This window comes from Cynocephalus volans, chromosome 16, assembly GCF_027409185.1.
Source record: "Cynocephalus volans isolate mCynVol1 chromosome 16, mCynVol1.pri, whole genome shotgun sequence".
Lineage (NCBI taxonomy): Eukaryota > Metazoa > Chordata > Mammalia > Dermoptera > Cynocephalidae > Cynocephalus > Cynocephalus volans.
In genome coordinates, this window is record NC_084475.1 from 40,506,483 (window position 1) to 40,524,711 (window position 18,229).

The 18,229-nt window shown below is 36.9% G+C and overlaps 1 protein-coding gene across 13 annotated transcripts in view; it reads left to right on the top strand.

The window, feature by feature from the left end:
* Window positions 1–18,229, top strand: part of TRPM3 (transient receptor potential cation channel subfamily M member 3) — an 877,808-nt gene that overhangs the window by 598,702 nt on the left and 260,877 nt on the right. For all 13 annotated transcript variants that reach the window (XM_063080764.1, XM_063080766.1, XM_063080768.1 and 10 more), the window contains exons 4-5: window positions 10,147–10,360; window positions 13,291–13,415. In XM_063080764.1, the coding sequence (XP_062936834.1) occupies window positions 10,147–10,360; window positions 13,291–13,415 (339 nt within the window). The remainder of the gene's footprint in view (window positions 1–10,146; window positions 10,361–13,290; window positions 13,416–18,229) is intronic.

Genomic DNA, 18,229 nt, shown 5'->3' on the forward strand with positions numbered 1-18,229 from the left:
AGGTAGGATGGTCGTTTTGTGCCAGCCTGTGCCTTCTTTACCTCCCCTCCTCTCAAGCAAATCTGCATGCAATTTGGACAAAAGGAAAATCAGCAACCACTGTCTATTAAAGAGTGCCAGTCTTTACATGGGGAAGGCATGGTAAACTATGCACTACGATTTAAGTCAGACAGGCCAACTAACTTAATTTGGTTTTGGTTCCTTGCCTCTGACAAGAATTCTTGAAAGCTGAAATGATTTTAAACAAAGAAGTCAAAAACCTCTAAAGGTAGATTGATTTTCATTATTATTTTTTTTTTAATAAAATGTAACATTAACTTTTTCCTTCAAGGCAGCCCAAGATGAAGACCTTTGTCTTCAAAATGCTGATGTGGTCTATTTACAATATGAGGCAGGCTGCAGGAGTTTTGTTAAAGAGGATACAGTAGTTGGAGAGAAAATAATCATTACTGAAATGTTGCAAAAAAAAAAGTGTTGCAGATCACTCAAGAGCCATATCTGTGCTCAGGGACACTATGTATCTGTTTTAGCACATAGGCAGTACAGCAATAAGCCACAGAACGTCAGCCACCAAAGACGCTTGAGGGATCAGGCCTGGTGGTTCTCAGCTTGGAGGCTCTGAATAACCTGTGAGGCTATCACAAATACCTATGTCCAAGACTCACTTTCAGGGTCTCATTCATTGGTCTGGGTTAGAACCTAAGTATCTGAAGTTTTTTGAAAGTTACCTGGATTATTCTATGGTTCAGACAAGCTTAAAATGTACTAATTAATCCCAAACCCCTTATCTATTTTATAGATGAGGCAACTGGAGCCCAGCAAGGTTAAATTATTTTCCCAGAGTCACACGATCATTTAACAACATAGTTCTTTTTTTTTTTTTTAATTTTATTTTGTCGATATACATTGTGGTTGATTATTGTTGCCCCTTACCAAAACCTCCCTCCCTCTTCCCTCTCCTCCCTCCCCCCCAACAATGTCCTTTCTGTTTGCTTGTCGTATCAACTTCAAGTAATTGTAGTTATATCTTCTCCACCCCCCGGGGTTTTTTTTGTGTGTGTGTATGTGTGAATTTATATATTAATTTTTAGCTCCCACCAATAAGTGAGAACATGTGGTATTTCTCTTTCTGTGCCTGACTCGTTTCACTTAATATAATTCTACAACATAGTTCTTGACCCCAGCCTCCTTAGGACACCCTATCAGTTTTGTTTCTCCTGTCGTGTGTGCCTGGTGCAGACTAGAGTTGGAGTTTTGTGCGGGAAGCTAATCACCATTATGTTTTTACATCTTTTAAGAGTTTCGAAAACTTTGTAGCAGAGCTATAAAGTCACTATTACTTGATGAGGTTAGTTAAACTCAGAAGCTGTGAGCAGGAAAAGTTCTTTGTAAAATTACATCCTAAATTAATAGACCCACTTTCTGGGCCCTTTTGAGTACTTTGTGGAGTTTGGTCTTCAATTCCCAAGCTTAACAAGCCCCAGTGAAATAACAAGGAAACCAACACTTTACAAAGAGAACTTGTGACACAAGGAGACATTCATTCGAACTGACAGTGAGTGAAGGATTCTGAATTTCTTCTCTGGACCAAGCCACATGCTATCAAATTGCAAACCCAAAAAAAGTATTCTTGGACTATCAGAGGATCCGGCAGTTTATTCAGATACCTCCTAAAAGTCAGAACAAAGGGACTCAGGAAAAACATAAGATGCTAAAGCTCTGTTTTGGGCATTGTTTGATTAGAGTGGGTTCTAGGTGACTTTTTAAAACTGCTTTAGCAAGCACCAACAAGACTCCCCATCAGCAAATGTTGTGTGGTTGTGTCGTTTCTCAAAGGCTTTTCTTTATCTGGGGCTCAAGCCATAGATTATTCAGAAAAGAAAGCAGTGCTGGGCTTGATTACAGACAGTCTAATTTGCTTACTAATCATCTCTTCCAATTAATGCTGAGCTGACTTGTGGGCCAGGTAAGTATAACCTAATTAAGAACTTGTATTTAAACCTCTCAAGTCACCCACTTGATTCTCTTCAAGTTTTCCCTTGCTATTTACTCTGCTTATTAGATCAGGTTGAGCCTCTTATTATAGTTTTCGTACAATTTAGATAATTATTCCTATCCATCATTTTCACACTGAAAGCTCAAACTCTTGAGTCTGCCTGGATGAAAGCCTTATTCTCTGAGCATTTCGGGTGCGGGGTGAGAGGGGAAGACACAAGGCAGGGAGAGGCTGTCAGCGGCATGGGATCTGCCACCTTACACTCTTCAGATGCTTTGGGATTGAATTTGGGATTTTAAAAATGCCTATCTTTGCATTATGCAAATTTGATCTGGGAATCATTATTTATTGACACCCACCAAATAGGAAATTAAATGAGTCCCACTTGACAAAACAAAATTGCTGATCACTAGACTGTGGCTAACATGAGCATGGTGAGGTTTTTGAGAGGTTTTGTCATTACCCCATTGATTTCCAGTTTCCACCTTGTAATCTCAAGTCCACTGAACTAACAGTGCCTTTGGAAGGCCTTTCTGAACTGAGAATATAACTAGATTTTATCACTTATGTTTCTGATTCTAATCACAGATCTATAGAGAAGAAAGAACCAGTCCACCTCCAAGAAACCACCCCTTCTCCTTGCCTCTAGAAAATTTTATGCTAAATAATTCTGGCAGAAAATTCATAGAATACTCCCTATGACCTGTTCATGTGCTTAATGAAGTTATTTTATTATTTCTTAACTTTTGGCTTTGTCTTATCAGCATCCATCCCCTGTGAGTACCTTATATCTAATATTGGGAAACTGTAAAAACAATATGAAATAAATTACGATGGCACTTTCACTTCCAAAGTTTTGTGGGTCATCAGACTAGGAATTTAATAACAGTGAATGCAATTTCAAATATTTTCTTTTTAGGGAAATCTTATATCTATTAAACACAGTAAGCATTAAACTCTTACTGCAAAACAAAAGTCTTCATGGACTTGGAAAGCTGGTATAAGCAAAACTGCCTAATCAGTCTCATGTGATGTATTCTTCTTGGCCACAGCTTTAATTACAAGTACCCATTTTATTTTATTTATTTATTTATTTTTATTTTTTTAAAAGATGACCAGTAAGGGGATCTTAACCCTTGATTTGGTGTTGTCAGCACCACGCTCAGCCGGTGAGCCAACCAGCCATCCCTATATAGGATCCGAACCCGTGGCCTTGGTGTTATCAGCACCGCACTCTCCCGAGTGAGCCACAGGCCAGCCCCACAAGTACCCATTTTAAATGTCACTACAAAGAATTAGGAAATGAAATGATGCTTGTCACATTTCTCAACAGAAAGGAAATTTGGGCAAATTTCCCCTTATAGCCTTGGAAGAAAGGCATTAAAAATACTGTTAAAATAGATTTAGCAGGGCCGAGCCCGTGGCGCACTTGGTAGAGTGCTGCGCTGGGAGTGCGGCGACTCTCCCGCCGCGGGTTCGGATCCTATATAGGAATGACCAGTGCACTCACTGGCTGAGTGCCGGTCACGAAAAAACGACAAAAAAAAAAAAAAAAAAAAAAAAAAAAAAAAAAAAAAATAGATTTAGCAATTGTACAAATCACAAGTACCAAGTGATCATTTCCAACATTTGGAGATGGCTTTACAGTATAATGAAGAGGATTTGTCATTTAACGTTTTTCATAGTGTAGCCAGATTTATTGTTCTGTGATTCTTTAGTACCCCAAGCTACTTGGGTAAAAGTTTAGGGCTAAAGAGGTGACTGATGAATTATCAAAGCTAAACTGCTCTACAGTAGTTCAAGTTCAGAATGCCAAAGGAAGATTATTATTATTATTTTAATGAAACAACCCAGTCTGTTCTAAGTAGTGATGGCTGCATCTCCACCCTCAGGCCTTTGCCCACTGTGGTTGTGAACGAGGTAAAAGGATCTGATTTGTGTCTGTTTGTGACACCTCTCTGATCTCTAAGTTTAGTGTAGAGTGAGGCTGTAAAAATGTCAAATTCTGCTTTGATAGGTCAATAGTAACATTTGAAACGATAAAGCAGTAAGAGTGGCTTTAGCAAAAAATGCAGTAAAATCACCTAATAAACAAAAAGACCTTCAGCACCACGCAGAGCAAAAACTCAAGTGTTTCAGTTACCAAAGCCCTCTCCCATTCAAATAAAAGAAAATCTCTAGTTTTCCATTATAGTCTCACTTACAGAATTTCCTTTCTAAATTTGTTGTTTGGAACTCAAAATACGTTTTCTAACGAAAATCATGCTGATGTATTGGCCTCCAAAGGATCTCAAAATAGATCAAACAGTACAATTTCAACTAGAACTGGCCTTTATTTTATACAGAACATTCTTGAGGTGCTATTCTGAATGTCATTAGCACATCACACAGGCTTCCTGCTGCCGGGCAGGGCACTAAGGATAGAAAAGGAAAAGGGTAGGTAATTCCAGGAATGAGTAACTTATTTGAGCTCATTTTATATCTTGAAGTGATAAATTGGGGGGAACTAAAGGCCTGTGGGTGAAGGAAGGGTTAAGTAGCTCAGGGCAGGCACTTTTAGAAACACAAACACCTGCACCAGTCACTCCCCAGATAGCGTGAGCCGAGAAACAAAGGGCTGTTTGGAAAGGCGTATTAGTTAAAAAGCTGAAGGGAAGTTACTTTGGCCTGTTGTACAAGGAAGTCATATATAAGGTGAATGTAACCTTTACCCAATTTGCATTTAATGGTTTTTCTGCCATACCGTGTATGTCCTATTATTTAATCCACACGGTGTCCTGTGAGGTGGTCAGGATCACCCTCACTTAACAAGAGAAGATGCTCAAATTTGCCGGATGACTGTCAGTACCAGTATCTGGTGCTAGAATGTGTTGCTGTACATGTCAGGAAATCCCTAAATGGGAGCAACTCCCCAGAGTAATGCCCAGGTGACAAAATTTAGTATGCACATTGGGAAGATTTCTTGTTATTTGTAAGGTGATCCCTTAGCAATTAATAGACTCACGGGGGACAGTTAAAATTGCTTATCTTGACAACCAAAATAGCTCCTAATTTCAAATCACATTCACCTGACCATTTAACAGGACTCGATTAATTGTTCCAGGCACAATCATTTATGAGTGTGAAGCTGCTGCTTCAGCACATGAGTGAACTGCTATATTACAAGCACCTGGAGAGCTTACTGAGTAACCTGAATTTTTATGGGTGTAAGGATGTAATTTGAAAAATTGAAAACTTCAGATAGTCTCAAAGTACTGTTTTATCCCTTGGTTTTAATTATCCTCTTATCCCCCAAACCATTTACTTGAGCTGCTGAACAATAACAACCAAAAAAGAAAAATGTAGCAAATGGATTCACTTAAATATTTTATCTTGCCTTTTATTTTCCAAGAAAAGGACACAATAAATCACAAATAATGGGCAGCATCCTGTATTTGTGTTGTTTGCCAGCTTCTGGATACTTAGGTGTGGTCTCTGGTTAATCATGTGTTCTTTTGTGTAAGAATTAGTCCTGGCCAAAGGGCTTTTGTTTATTGGAGATACTTTGAATAGTTTGTTCTATTGCTGCATTCTCATATTTCTTGTGGCCTGAGTAATTCTTCCAGTATTTCCTCAATCTTCTCATTGATTTTCATGTAAAATATTAAGTGTTCTTTCTTCCCTTTGGCACAATAGCAAACACCAGACACACTATTTGGGGTCTTTGGTCTGGGGAAGAGTTATAGTCCTTGATGCTCATGTGGTTTCTGGAGAGCTGGTTAGAAATGCAGAATCTCAAGCCCCACCCAGACCTATTGAATCAGAACCTGCACTTTTGACAAGGTCCCTGGGTGAGTTATGTGCACATTAAAGGTTGAGAGACACAGCCCAATCAAGAGTTTTCAGTGTTAACAGTAGCTTTAATAATATAGCTTTAATAATAGGTTAAATGATTATTGAATAACTAGCTCTGATATCCTAGTCGCTCTCCTTCCCTGGGTCTCTGTGTCCTCATCTGTAATGCAGAATTAAACTAGATGATCTCTAGAGTTCTGGAAACACTAAAATATCTCTGAGCTCCCTTTTATTTCTAAGATTTTTGCTACTTCATAGCCAGTGCAAAAAACATGGGTAAGTCAAACACAACCCCTCCCCTCAAAGATCTTGCAACATGGGAGATGAAACTGACCTGAAGAAACAAACAGAAAAATAATATGGCACTGGGTTTGACTGAGAGTTATATTGCATCAGCATGAACTTCCATTCTCAGGAAAAGTCATTTTGGATGAAACAAAACCTTTGAAAGATGAGAGTGATCTCTGTAGATGAAAAGGGAGCCTGCATTACCTAAGACTTGCAGAACAACATTAGCCAAATGCAGAGAGAAGGAGGGGAAAGCCTCTAAATAGGCAGGGGAAGGCCAAATGATGGGAGACGCTGACTGCCAGAATGAGGAGTTTACATTTGATGTAGGGATTGAGGTTGAGAAATATGATCAAAAAGGGATTGAAGGAAGAAATCTGCCTGCTGATATCTCATCGAGAGCTCAAGGTTAAAATAGCCGGTAGGAGGCAGTTGACATAATCCAAATTGACATCCTAGTAAGGAGAATTTATTCTTAAAATGACAGCTGACAGAACAGAGGGAAAGGGCTGGTTAAAGCACTTTGAGAAATGGATCATTGGGACTTGGAAACTGATTGGTTGTAGGTAAAGGAAAAGGAGAAATAAGGACAGAGAGGCATTTGTGCCATTTGGTCAAAAGAAAGGCTCTGGAGTCAGACAGACCCGCGGCATGAAGGCTGCCATCTCCCCTCCGCAGCGAGAACTTGAGAACATGATGGATCCTTCCTGTCTCCATCTGTAAAATGTGGATGGTGCCAACCCCCTTGCTGCTGGGAGGACCACATGAGAAGGTGCAGGCAAAGCCACAGCACCTGTGTGCAGGGGGCACGGTACACAAGGTCGCGAGTTCTTGTTTTTTGGTTCTTGTTTGTTGTTGTTTTGAGTTTTTTCTCAGTAGAGTTAAGAAACTGTGAACAGAGAGAAATATGGGAAGAGAGCCCACAAGTAGTGTGACCTTCCCCGAGCTAGACACCAGGTGCCTCCTTCATCTGTAAGATTGGAGCTGAGGACAAGGGGATCAGTAAGGTCATTCATTCATCACTCCCTTGTGCACTTATTAGCTGAGTAACATGCATTCTGTGATAATGAACAGGGCTTTTCTTAGGTTAGGCTAGTTCAAAAGGAATTTCAACATGTTTAATAGATCAATTGCTCATTTTCCAGTGAGCTGCTCACGTGAGCAATAAATAGATCGCTTTCTTTCCTTACTGTTAAGTTAAATTCCAAAGTGAATTATTTACCAAGGGAAGTTTATTCCTGAAAATGCATTTGGATTATTGGTACCAATTAGTATGAATAAATTACACTTCATAACATGCCACTTAGCTAGCTAGTTAAGCTTGCTGAAAGTATTACACAGTATCTATAGTCATTTAGTATAAATTGGAATCTCCCTTCATGCTATGTAAGTTAAAAATGTGTGCATATCTTTTCCTATGTACTAACTATGGCACTGAATCTCACATTATTTACCTGGCTAAACAAAATGTACAGGTAGGGATCCTGAGATTCCAAAAGCCATAGTCACAACTACTTCTCTTGTTTTTCAAAACATTATACTGTGCTCATGTATACATGCTGTAATCATTGAAAATACATCTATACAGTATTTTGGTGGCTGGTCAGTAAGGGGATCCGAACCCTTGACCTGGGTGTTATAACACTCTGCTCTAACCAACTGAGCTAACTGGCCAGCCCAGTATTTAAGAAATATTAGGAACTACTCTGCAGTTTTGCAAGAGACAAATAATTTTAGGAGAATATTTATGCTTTAGATATTTTCTATATTTAAGATAAATGCAATTTATACCTCACCTTAGAAGAAAATGTGTCCTTGTATTGATTTTTTTTGGAGAAATAAGAGGGTGATATGTTAAAGTTGATGAATAAGAGAACAGTAAATTAAAAAGCAATTTCTTAATGTTTTTCACAATAAGCATTCTTGACTTATATAGTTTGGAAGTCTTGTGAGTCCCAGTTGTAGTTTATTTCACTAAATATCTCTGTGGAATTAATCAACACGATATAAACTCAATTCAGCAGAGCCATCAAATTTTATTCAAGTAGCATAGATTCATTATACAGGTACAGAAAACATTTTATTCTTACATCTTTTTTAAAAACCACTTTACTGATTTTATAATTGACACACAAAAAGCTGTACATAATTAATATATACAACTTGATGAATTTGGAGATAGGTATGCACTTGTGAAACCATCACTACAATCAAAGCCATAAGCATATCCTCACCTCTAAAAGTTTCCTTCTGCCCACCTGCCCTCCCCTCTTTTTTCTTTGGCCAGTGCAGGGAACAAACCCTGGAGCTTGGTGTTATCAGCACTATGCTCTAAACAACTGAGCTAACCAGCCAGTTCTGTTTTATTTATGTATTTATGTAAGGTTTTCTTTCTTCATTCTTTGATTTTATAGCATTTGTTATCTAGATATTTTTTTTAACTTCTAGAAGTCCTGTTTGACTCTTTTTCAAATATATGTGGGTTTCTTGTTCCTTACTCATATATTCAACTATCTCACTGATGCTTTTAACATGCTAAACACAGCTATTTTATATTCCGTGTCTGCTCATTTCAATATCTTTGAGGATCTATTCTGCTGCCTGTTGTTTCTGTTGGTTCTCACTCATGCTGCTTTATTTTCTTGTGTAATTTGTGATTTTATTTTTTTTACAATGAAATGTTTATTTCCCCATGGGAATTATTTTAGACCTGGATTGATGACACATTCCTCCACAGAGAATTTGCATTTGCTTCTGCCAATTATTTGGAGCCATTACCCAGCCAGAACCACTCTATATTAAAAACTCTGCTTGGCATTTCTCAAACCACACTGGTATTGTGAATGTGTGGACCAAAACCAGTGTGAGAACCCATTCGTGTTTAAAAATAATGAAAGAAACTTTTGGTCCCCTCCACTCAGGGTCAAGGTTGAGGTAGGCAAGTTTCCTTCTTTACTTTCTCCTTCTGCATATTTAACTTATTTTTCATCCTTACACTTGAGGGCAGAACACTTTGAAGTATCCCAGCTTTATGTGGGGTGCCCTATTAAATTCCCGCATACTGCATAAAGCCTTTAAATCAGATGCTCAATATCATCCAGGGTTTAGGAGAGACCCTCAGTGCTGATGCTTGTTTTGGTGCCCCCTAAACTCCTGAGATTCCAAGCTTCTGCTTTGCTTAGGAGTCTGAATATCCCCTTTTCATGCTAGCTCAGCAATGTATTTCAAAAGGCTTTCTCTGTTTGCCCAGTATTTCTGTTGTTTCCAGCTAGAAATTGAAGTCTTATGTAATTAACAATTGAGTCAAAAATGAGTATCCATGTATATATAGTTATATAGATGTTTATTATTGCATATAATTACAGCATTTCATTTGTATATGTATATCGTAACTTTATTTCCAGTTGCACCTGGTAAAGACTTGATATTTGCTATACACTTTAATTTCTCAGCTACTCTTCATGAATAATTGGCATGCCTTTGTCATTTGTGTTCTTTAAAAGATAAAGAAAGCATTTGGCATGTAGCTAGTACAGATTTAAAATAAATATAATCCACTGTTACCTTATTTTAAAATCCTTATTCCGTTATGAAGAATTGTTGAATCTTTCAAGCCCTCTCAAAATGATTGGATCACAGAAACAGTTTTATCTGCATCCAGTTGATATAAAGCAATACTGAAAGCATTAGAAGTATTTGAACTGCACAAGTGTAAAGGGTGGTAAAATACAAACATGATTTCTTTTGAGCAAAGAAATTCCTGGAAAAAGGTGGGCTTGTGCTGCATTTTAGAAAATCAAATAACTTTAAAGTGAATTATCACAATTTCAAGAAAATCTTTAAAAATGGTGATCTCTTTGTTTAATGGAGGTTCTTTTGGTAAAGCAAATGATTGTCCCTTGTAAAAAATCAGATTTCATATGGGACGGTTTCGTCATTTAACTACACATATAATTGCAATCAATAATAACAACCAGCATCAGCCAGCCCTGCCCCTTCTCCCTAATTGATGGCCTTTCTTCTTCTAGTATGTTCGAGTATCTTTTGATACAAAACCTGATCTCCTCCTACACCTGATGACCAAGGAATGGCAGTTGGAGCTTCCCAAGCTTCTCATCTCTGTGCATGGGGGCCTGCAGAACTTTGAACTCCAGCCAAAACTCAAGCAAGTCTTTGGGAAAGGGCTCATCAAAGCGGCAATGACGACCGGAGCGTGGATATTCACTGGAGGGGTCAACACAGGTAATTGGAAATGGGACACAGGAAGATGACATAGGCCATCAGAATGCTGTGCCTGAGAAAATTTTCTCCTAAGGTTTAATATATGTATATATTCATCATCTCCTACCTGTGCATGTCTGCACTCCCTGGTTATCTTTCCTCTCACTGATTCTTTCTCCCTCCTTTACCTAAATATAACTGAACAGTTATTTGTGAACCAAGAAATAGACATAAGAAATGAGTTGGAATATTTAATAGTTGACTATATATACAGAGTTTGTAAACACAACTAACAGAATTTCACAAGATATTTTCATTAGCTCAAGTTGCTATATAAATATATTTTTTATAGAATATTTTTTAATTAATAAATGACCTTTGCTTTAAATGGGAAGCCCTGTCTCTGTTATATAAGGGATTTCAAATTTGGTGCCTAATAGCTTTAATTTTTGTAAAATGTTGTTTCTATCTGGGTCATACATTGTAATGGCAAAGTCTAGTGTATTATGTGTTTATTATTTAATATATTTCATTAAATCATCTCTGCATCAATAGAAGACACATGTCACTCTAAGTTTCTAAGAATTTTTCCTACCTGCCAAATGAGCTTCTATATTGTAAATTCAACTCTTACAAACCCACTTACAGCAAAGTGCTTGTCTGCAGAACATTATTAATGTACAACAGATAATGGAATGGATGCTTGGAAAGTTGTTCTGCCATATTTCCCCAGCCTGAGTCAGAAATGCCAATTGGAAGTGCACAAGCAATGCCACAGTCAGTTAATGCAATCTCATTACAGGGCTCTGAGTCTGTACATATGGACACATATGGCATTAGTGGGACGTTCTGAACTTAACTCTGGGCCACCTGGTTTTAAATAACATGTTATCTCAGTGTTTTGTTGCTGTTGTTTGCAGTTTCGATGATGTCTGAGTGAGACCTGCACTGAGAATTCTCCTAAATACCTAGAATTTGTGAGCATTCAGCACACAACTGCATAGGCACATTTCAGCAGTAAAGTCTGCAGACTGCCCCTGCTCACCGTTGTTATGTGAAATCCTGACTCAGTCTGTAAACAGATCTGATCTCAGAATGACCTGCTCAGTCAGCTCTTTACTGTTTATCCTGTAGTAACCAAATAACTACACAGCAATTTTCTTTCAATGATTGTTCAGATTTTGGGCTCCTAGTTTTACTCTCTGCTGCATAGTCATCACTTGCCTGTAACTATTGTCTTTTGCTTCCCTGTCACATAGAGAACAACTCAAAGGGTTCTACAAGTTCTCACCAATCTTCTATTTCTAGGAACTTGGGACATCATTTTCCTTCTCTTATGAGATGCATTCAGTATCTTCAAAAGAGCGTACAACCTAAATACCATAAGCCAGAGAGTTCCTTTTTGCCTCACTCTAGGCTCAGTGTTCAATCCAGTACCCGAAGTGAGGTTTGAATGATATGGTGCTGAAGTTAAGTAAAAGGTCATGATAGAATTGTGGCAGACAGGGAGGCAGGCCATGAAGTTCAACTTCTTGTCCAGGGCTGACCCTGAAAGGAGTTTTGCATTATCCCCTGGAAATGATTTAACATCAATATTTACAACTTTACTCTCAGGTTTATTTTGCTTTGTTTTGTTGCATTCTGTTTTGTTTTACCAGTACTCTCACTTAGAAGACCCATAGGTAAGCTAATAAGTGAAAATAATACTCTTCCCAACACTCCCAGCGTAGATCTTCATGGATTGCTGGCCATTTATGCTATTTTGTTAAGATTTTTAAAAGAAGGCTGTTTCTGTTTGATCTGATGAATATTTCAGAATTGAGTTATTTAAACATGAGGTCCTTTCCCATGGCTAAATTGCCTGGTGTGTTTTGTGTCTGTGAGTTCAGTGCACAGTTTCTGAGCCCATACTCTGGGCCAGCCCCTGAGACACCCACCCCGCAACCTTCCCCATGAGGAGTTTCACTATTAGAGGAGACATCCTCGTACGGGATTATGATTTACTGCAGAATATGGCAGGTGACATATTGAGCTATCCAAGATGTGTGAACAGTAATATCTTTCAGTGGAGGAGAAATCAAATCCAACCCAGTATTAACACAGGAGGTGGCATTAGGTATGAATTCTTCCTTGAGAAATGGGTGGAATTTTAATAAGTGGAAACATCTTTTCTTAGAAACTATATATTATAAGTCTTCTATAAAAATGATCATTTGATAGGAAGTTAAAAGGTTGGAAATTGTGTCTTCTTTAAATGGTTTATGAGCAGGTAAGAGGTTCTCAACCGTCTTGTTAACTGAATTTTCTCACTTTTAACTATGATGGGGAAGGCCATTATAACAGAATAAGAAAACAATTAAAATGATGATGATTAAAAGGTATAACTATATATTTTTAACATAAATTTTCTACAAAGTAAGCCAATATTTCCTTCACAAGTAGACTGTCCACAGTATGTGTCCATAAATAGAATATAAAATTAAGGTTAATAAAATCTGAGCTAAGTAATTGCTGTATTTGAATGGCTCTAACTCATATGTAAACTGGTGTAGATTTCATGTAATATTATATGTAGTGATTTTTACAGAATACAGTCAAGGTGTTGGTTCTTAGTTACACTAACAAATCATTATGCTTATAAGAAAAATATTCTGTAAATTTAAGGAATTATATTTATTCTTTTTATAGACGTTGGATGCTTTTCATGTTTTTCATGTAAATTATAATAAGAAATGCGTTGCTAGAGTCTATATACAAGCCTGGCAAATGTATCTGGCATTACAGCCACAAGTTTATGTTCCCTCCTAAATACATGTAGTTTATATAGAATTGTGTCAAAATTTTATTCAATGCATTTAACCTTGGGAGAAACAGTTATCACAATTTCCTTTAGAATGATGGAAAGGTAATTGCTTTAAAAGACAAGAGTAAAACTTCCCTCTTCCTCTTAGGTGTTATTCGTCATGTTGGAGACGCCTTGAAAGACCATGCATCCAAGTCTCGAGGGAAGATATGTACCATAGGCATCGCCCCCTGGGGAATTGTGGAAAACCAGGAGGACCTGATTGGAAGAGATGTAAGTCCTGGGGACTGTCCTTTTACATGACTTCTTTTAGAGGGGACATCAGAATAGTAAAATAAAATTAGTATTCATAAGGTGCATATTATAGTAACCCTTTAGTCCCCATCTCCCAAAATGAAACTTTTGTTAGGAATGGCTTATTGGGTGATTACCTATTTTCCAAAATCTTTCTATACAAACTCCATGTCAATTCTTACAATCTAGAAAGGTCCAAAGTAAAACATCAACTACTCCCTCTCTACTTGAATCAAGCCGTGGTCTTTCTTCCCATCAAATCCTGCAAGTGCTCTTGTTAAGGTTATATTAAGATTAATTAACACCATATGACATATGGCAACATGAATTCATTGATGGATGCATTAAACACAGACTCTCCTCACCAGGGCTCTAGATTCTTTATAATTTCAGTGCCTTTTACCTAGTTCTGGAGAGCTGCAGAGAGAGGTTCTTTCCATTCAAGCTGTGGCTTCCCTGTTTGGCCTTTTTTTCTTTTCTTCTCTAATTGCTTGAGTGAGAAGTAGGCATAGCTGAGTTCTTTGTTTCCCACTCTGAAGCTATTCTAAAGCCCTTGGCCATACTCAGCCAAGCACCTGCCTCTACTTCCTATTCTGATGTCCAGGGACACACACTGACCAATCAATCAACAATTTTGCCAGAAACTGAGAAAACTTGGTCTGTTTTTTTCTGTCAGCATCTTATTTCTGTTTCTTCCAGGGGTCTGTTTAAGCCAAAAACAGGTCATTATCATCCTCCTTTAGAGGATTTTTCTCTTCTAATTACCTCCCGACTGTTTCCCCTATATAACACTTTACAAAATTCTATTGATAAAGATTATAGTTTTATTATGTAAACAAATTGCCATACTTTGTTTGTTTCTTTTTTCCCCAATAATTTTAGTAATTAGTTATTTATCATTGTTCTCTACATCAGATCAATATGGTCTTTCCTTTCCAATCAAGGCCTGCCATAGAGTATAATAAATGTGATAAGTAGTTTTTCTGAAGTATCATAAGGTCTGTTTGGGCTGAAAAAAAAAACAAAAAAGAAAAAAATTAGAGAGGCTGAGAATTAACTGGTCTTAAACTTCTTCTATCACAATGCAATATAATGCAACTACTTCATTTCAGTCCAACACAATACATGCAATTTTTAGAAAGGCAATGCAAAATACTTTAAACTAAAAAAAAAAAAATCAAATGTTATGAAACATCAGTAGTAAACAAACCCTTTAAATCCTTCAGAACCTTTATTTTAAGTGACACAAGTATCCACATCAACACTGCCAAATTATAGGTAGAAATGCACATTTGTTCAGAATACATAGGAAAAGGAATGAGATACCCACTTTATCAATGTAATATTCTCTTAACTAATATTTATGGCCTGTTTCATATTATACACAACTCGAATGTCTCCAACAGTAATTCCCAACGTGTTATGTAGGCAGAACTGACTGGACAAGTAAGTGTTACTAGTTTTTTTCCAAGTATCTCAAACTAGTCTTTCACGGAATATACTTGGGGTAATGCTTGCCTTAGATTCCAGGTTGGCTTTTAAGTATATGTTGATTTTGAACTAGAACAAATATATTTCTAAAAAATTAGAATATGCTAAAATGCCCTCAACATTGAAAGTCTTCAACAGTGCATTTTATTAACGCACTATTTTTCAAGTTATAAATTATTTGGAGTGAAATTGCTGTTTTTGGTGTACAGAATTTATGACATATTTTGAGGTAAATTTTTATATGTACTCACTGTTCTGACGTGATAGTTAAAAAGTGATATGATATGAGGTTGCCATAAAAAGAGGTGTTCAAATAAAATGTTGTTGGTCACTGGTGAAAATCCCCATGAAAATCGTCAAATTGGAAGTGTTGTCTGGTAAACTTCTTACATGGTTATAACAATTTTCATAGCTAGCTTATGTAGTGCCTTCTACCCTTTTTCTTCCATTTTATATAATCAAACTCACATGTAATAATCATCAAAAAATAAATAAATAAACCTTTTAGCATCAGACAAGAGGTAGCAGAAACAAAAAAATGAATGTATTGTTAAAAATCTTTACCACTTCAGAATTCTATCAAAACATAGTCCTTTGAAAAAATAGAATAGTTGAATTCTTGGTTAAGTGTATGTCTATATTACAGAATAATGTTAAAGAGGCACAAGATAAATGTCAAGGGAAATCTAGGAAACTTATTTGAAATAAATATAAATATGAGGATAAAAAAAAGTCTCCGTTTCTTATGCCTGATATTTTATTACAGTGGATTTATTTACAAGCTGATGGAAAATACACATTATTTTATTCCTAAGGGGCTGGTTCACAGGTGAGCACTTTCAGAAGCTGAATATTCAAGTACTACTGGAATTATTTTATTTATTGATGGAAGTTGTCGATGCAGCAACTCTATTCATCTTAATCCCTTTAAGAGTATAAGACTATAGAGATGAACACTAGTTCTAAACATAAAGAAAATTTGCTTGCCCTTGGGTCTGTTTCTAGATATTCTGAAGCATTAGCCTCCCCTCAAATCTATGCAGTCAAGTGAAGCTATGCACTTTAACTTGAACTATAACTACTTGAGGGCAGGGCATGTATCTTTGCATTCTCAGAACCTAGCTTAGAGCCTCACATTTAGTAGTTGCTCAATTAATATTGATGAGAACAGTTAGGCATGCTGAAATTCATGCTTTAGGGAAAGTAAACACTATGGAAAAGATATAATGATAAATCTTACCTAGTTCACAACTTTATCACAGCTTCTTCTTTAATCACATTCCCAAGATACATTGTACTATAGTGACTATAGTGGGAGCATTTTTTTTTTAACCAAGTGTCTGAATATAAAACTATTTTCTTGTGTAGCAGCTCAAGGCGGGACGTGGCTGGTGAGGTTCGGCCTGTTGGGCGTGGAGGCAAAGCTGTGTGGAATGGGAACAGGCCTCTCTCTAAACCTTTAAAAGATTCATGATCTACCCAGCTAAGTGATAGAACTAGGCTTGATGCTTTACATTTAGATACTTTCCTCTCTGTTTAATCAAACCCTTCTTTTCTCAATTAGTAGATCAAAACAACAGACTTTGGTGAGAAATATCACTGTAAATACTGAGATGGTAACATTTTTTGTCCTTCCACTTAGACCCCAAAACATGGACTGTTTCAGTTACTGAGGTTAACTCCACCTCTATGATTTTGCCATCTTATTACTACTGTCCCTTTGCTCTATAGCCTGTAATCCTACCCTTCCACCAAACTGAGCTCAAAGCTCACTTCCACCAAAACATCCTCCCTGACTAACTTCACCCATAATGTCATATCCCTAATGGTAGTTCTCCCACAACTCTCTTCTTCCCCAGCTGTCTTAGCCTGTTCAGGCTGCTATAACAAAATGCCACAGACTAGGTGGCCTATAAACAATAGAAATTTATCTAACAGTTCTGAAGGCTGGACAACATCCTCTTGATGTGTCGTCACATGGTAAAAAGGGCAAGGGATCTCTCTGGGGTCCCTTTTGTAAGGGCACTAATACCATTCATGAGGGCTCCACCTTCATTAACTAATCACCTCCCAAGACCCCCACCTCCTAACACCATTACTTTGGGGGTAAGGATTTCAACATATGAATTTGCAAGGACATAAACATTCAGTTCATTACACCAACTTAATTAAAAACTCCCCCTAAACAGGGAATTTGTTTGTTTTCTTCGTTTTTTGTTAACCCTTAATATAATACTTTGCATGAACATAACACATGAACATGTCACTTAAAGTCTGTAATATTTGTTTTCTCCATCTCTAAGTAGGCTATAAAAATACTCTATCTTCATGCAAGCTCTGTGAGCATAATCATAATAATAGCAATTATAATTTACTGAGCTCTTATTTGAGTATGCTCTGTGATTGCATATATTAGCCTTATGTAAACTAAACAAGAATTAAAACCAAGCTCCAATTATCTCCAAAGCGCATTCTCTTAACTATTAGTATGTCAAGTAAGATATAAGAAAATATTCAATGATATTGCATTTTTATTGCTAGTTGAGATATTGGCAGATATCTTCTGCCTGTAAATTGAACTAAAAAATATACTCAATAAATGACCACAGCTCTTTTCTTTGTCCCTAGAGAATCTTGAACTAGATAGATGATTACAAAAGTATCGCCAGTGTAAAGTCAAGAAAGAATTTCCAATGAATTATAATTTTCATATGACACATTTTAAATTTGGATTCCTTCCTTTAGAAAACCATCTTACCAGAATTGTGTTAGTAATGGAACAGTTTCTGAAGTCTTTATTATTTGTCTTTTCCCAAATCTAAATTAATAAGACACATGCCAAATTAAAAATCCAGTCATAATCACAAGAAAAAGCACTTTTCATTTTAACTTGAGGATGGAAATTGTGTTTGAGTAGACTCCCAACACATCATCTTATGTGGTTATTAAATTATCTTCACATTCAATGATTTTTCTACTTTCCCTAAACTATAGATTTATTTCTCAGAGTTTTATGACCTTTAAGAGTTCTCATGTTAAATTGCAAAGTGCTCTTTTGGTGCCATCTTTGTTTCAAGCCAAGAAACATTAACTTTAATAACACAATTGCTAATTCATATGTAGTTATCAAGTCAGTGCATTTGTCACATATTTTTGAGGCAAGCCAAATATGATTTCATAGGGTAAGCTCAGAAGACTTGCCAATCGTGTCCTTAGCATGGGGTTTATTGGATTTTTATTACTAGGGTAGATAAGACGGATCCAAGGGATGTAGAGGAGAAGGTCAAAGTCAAGGAGACCCA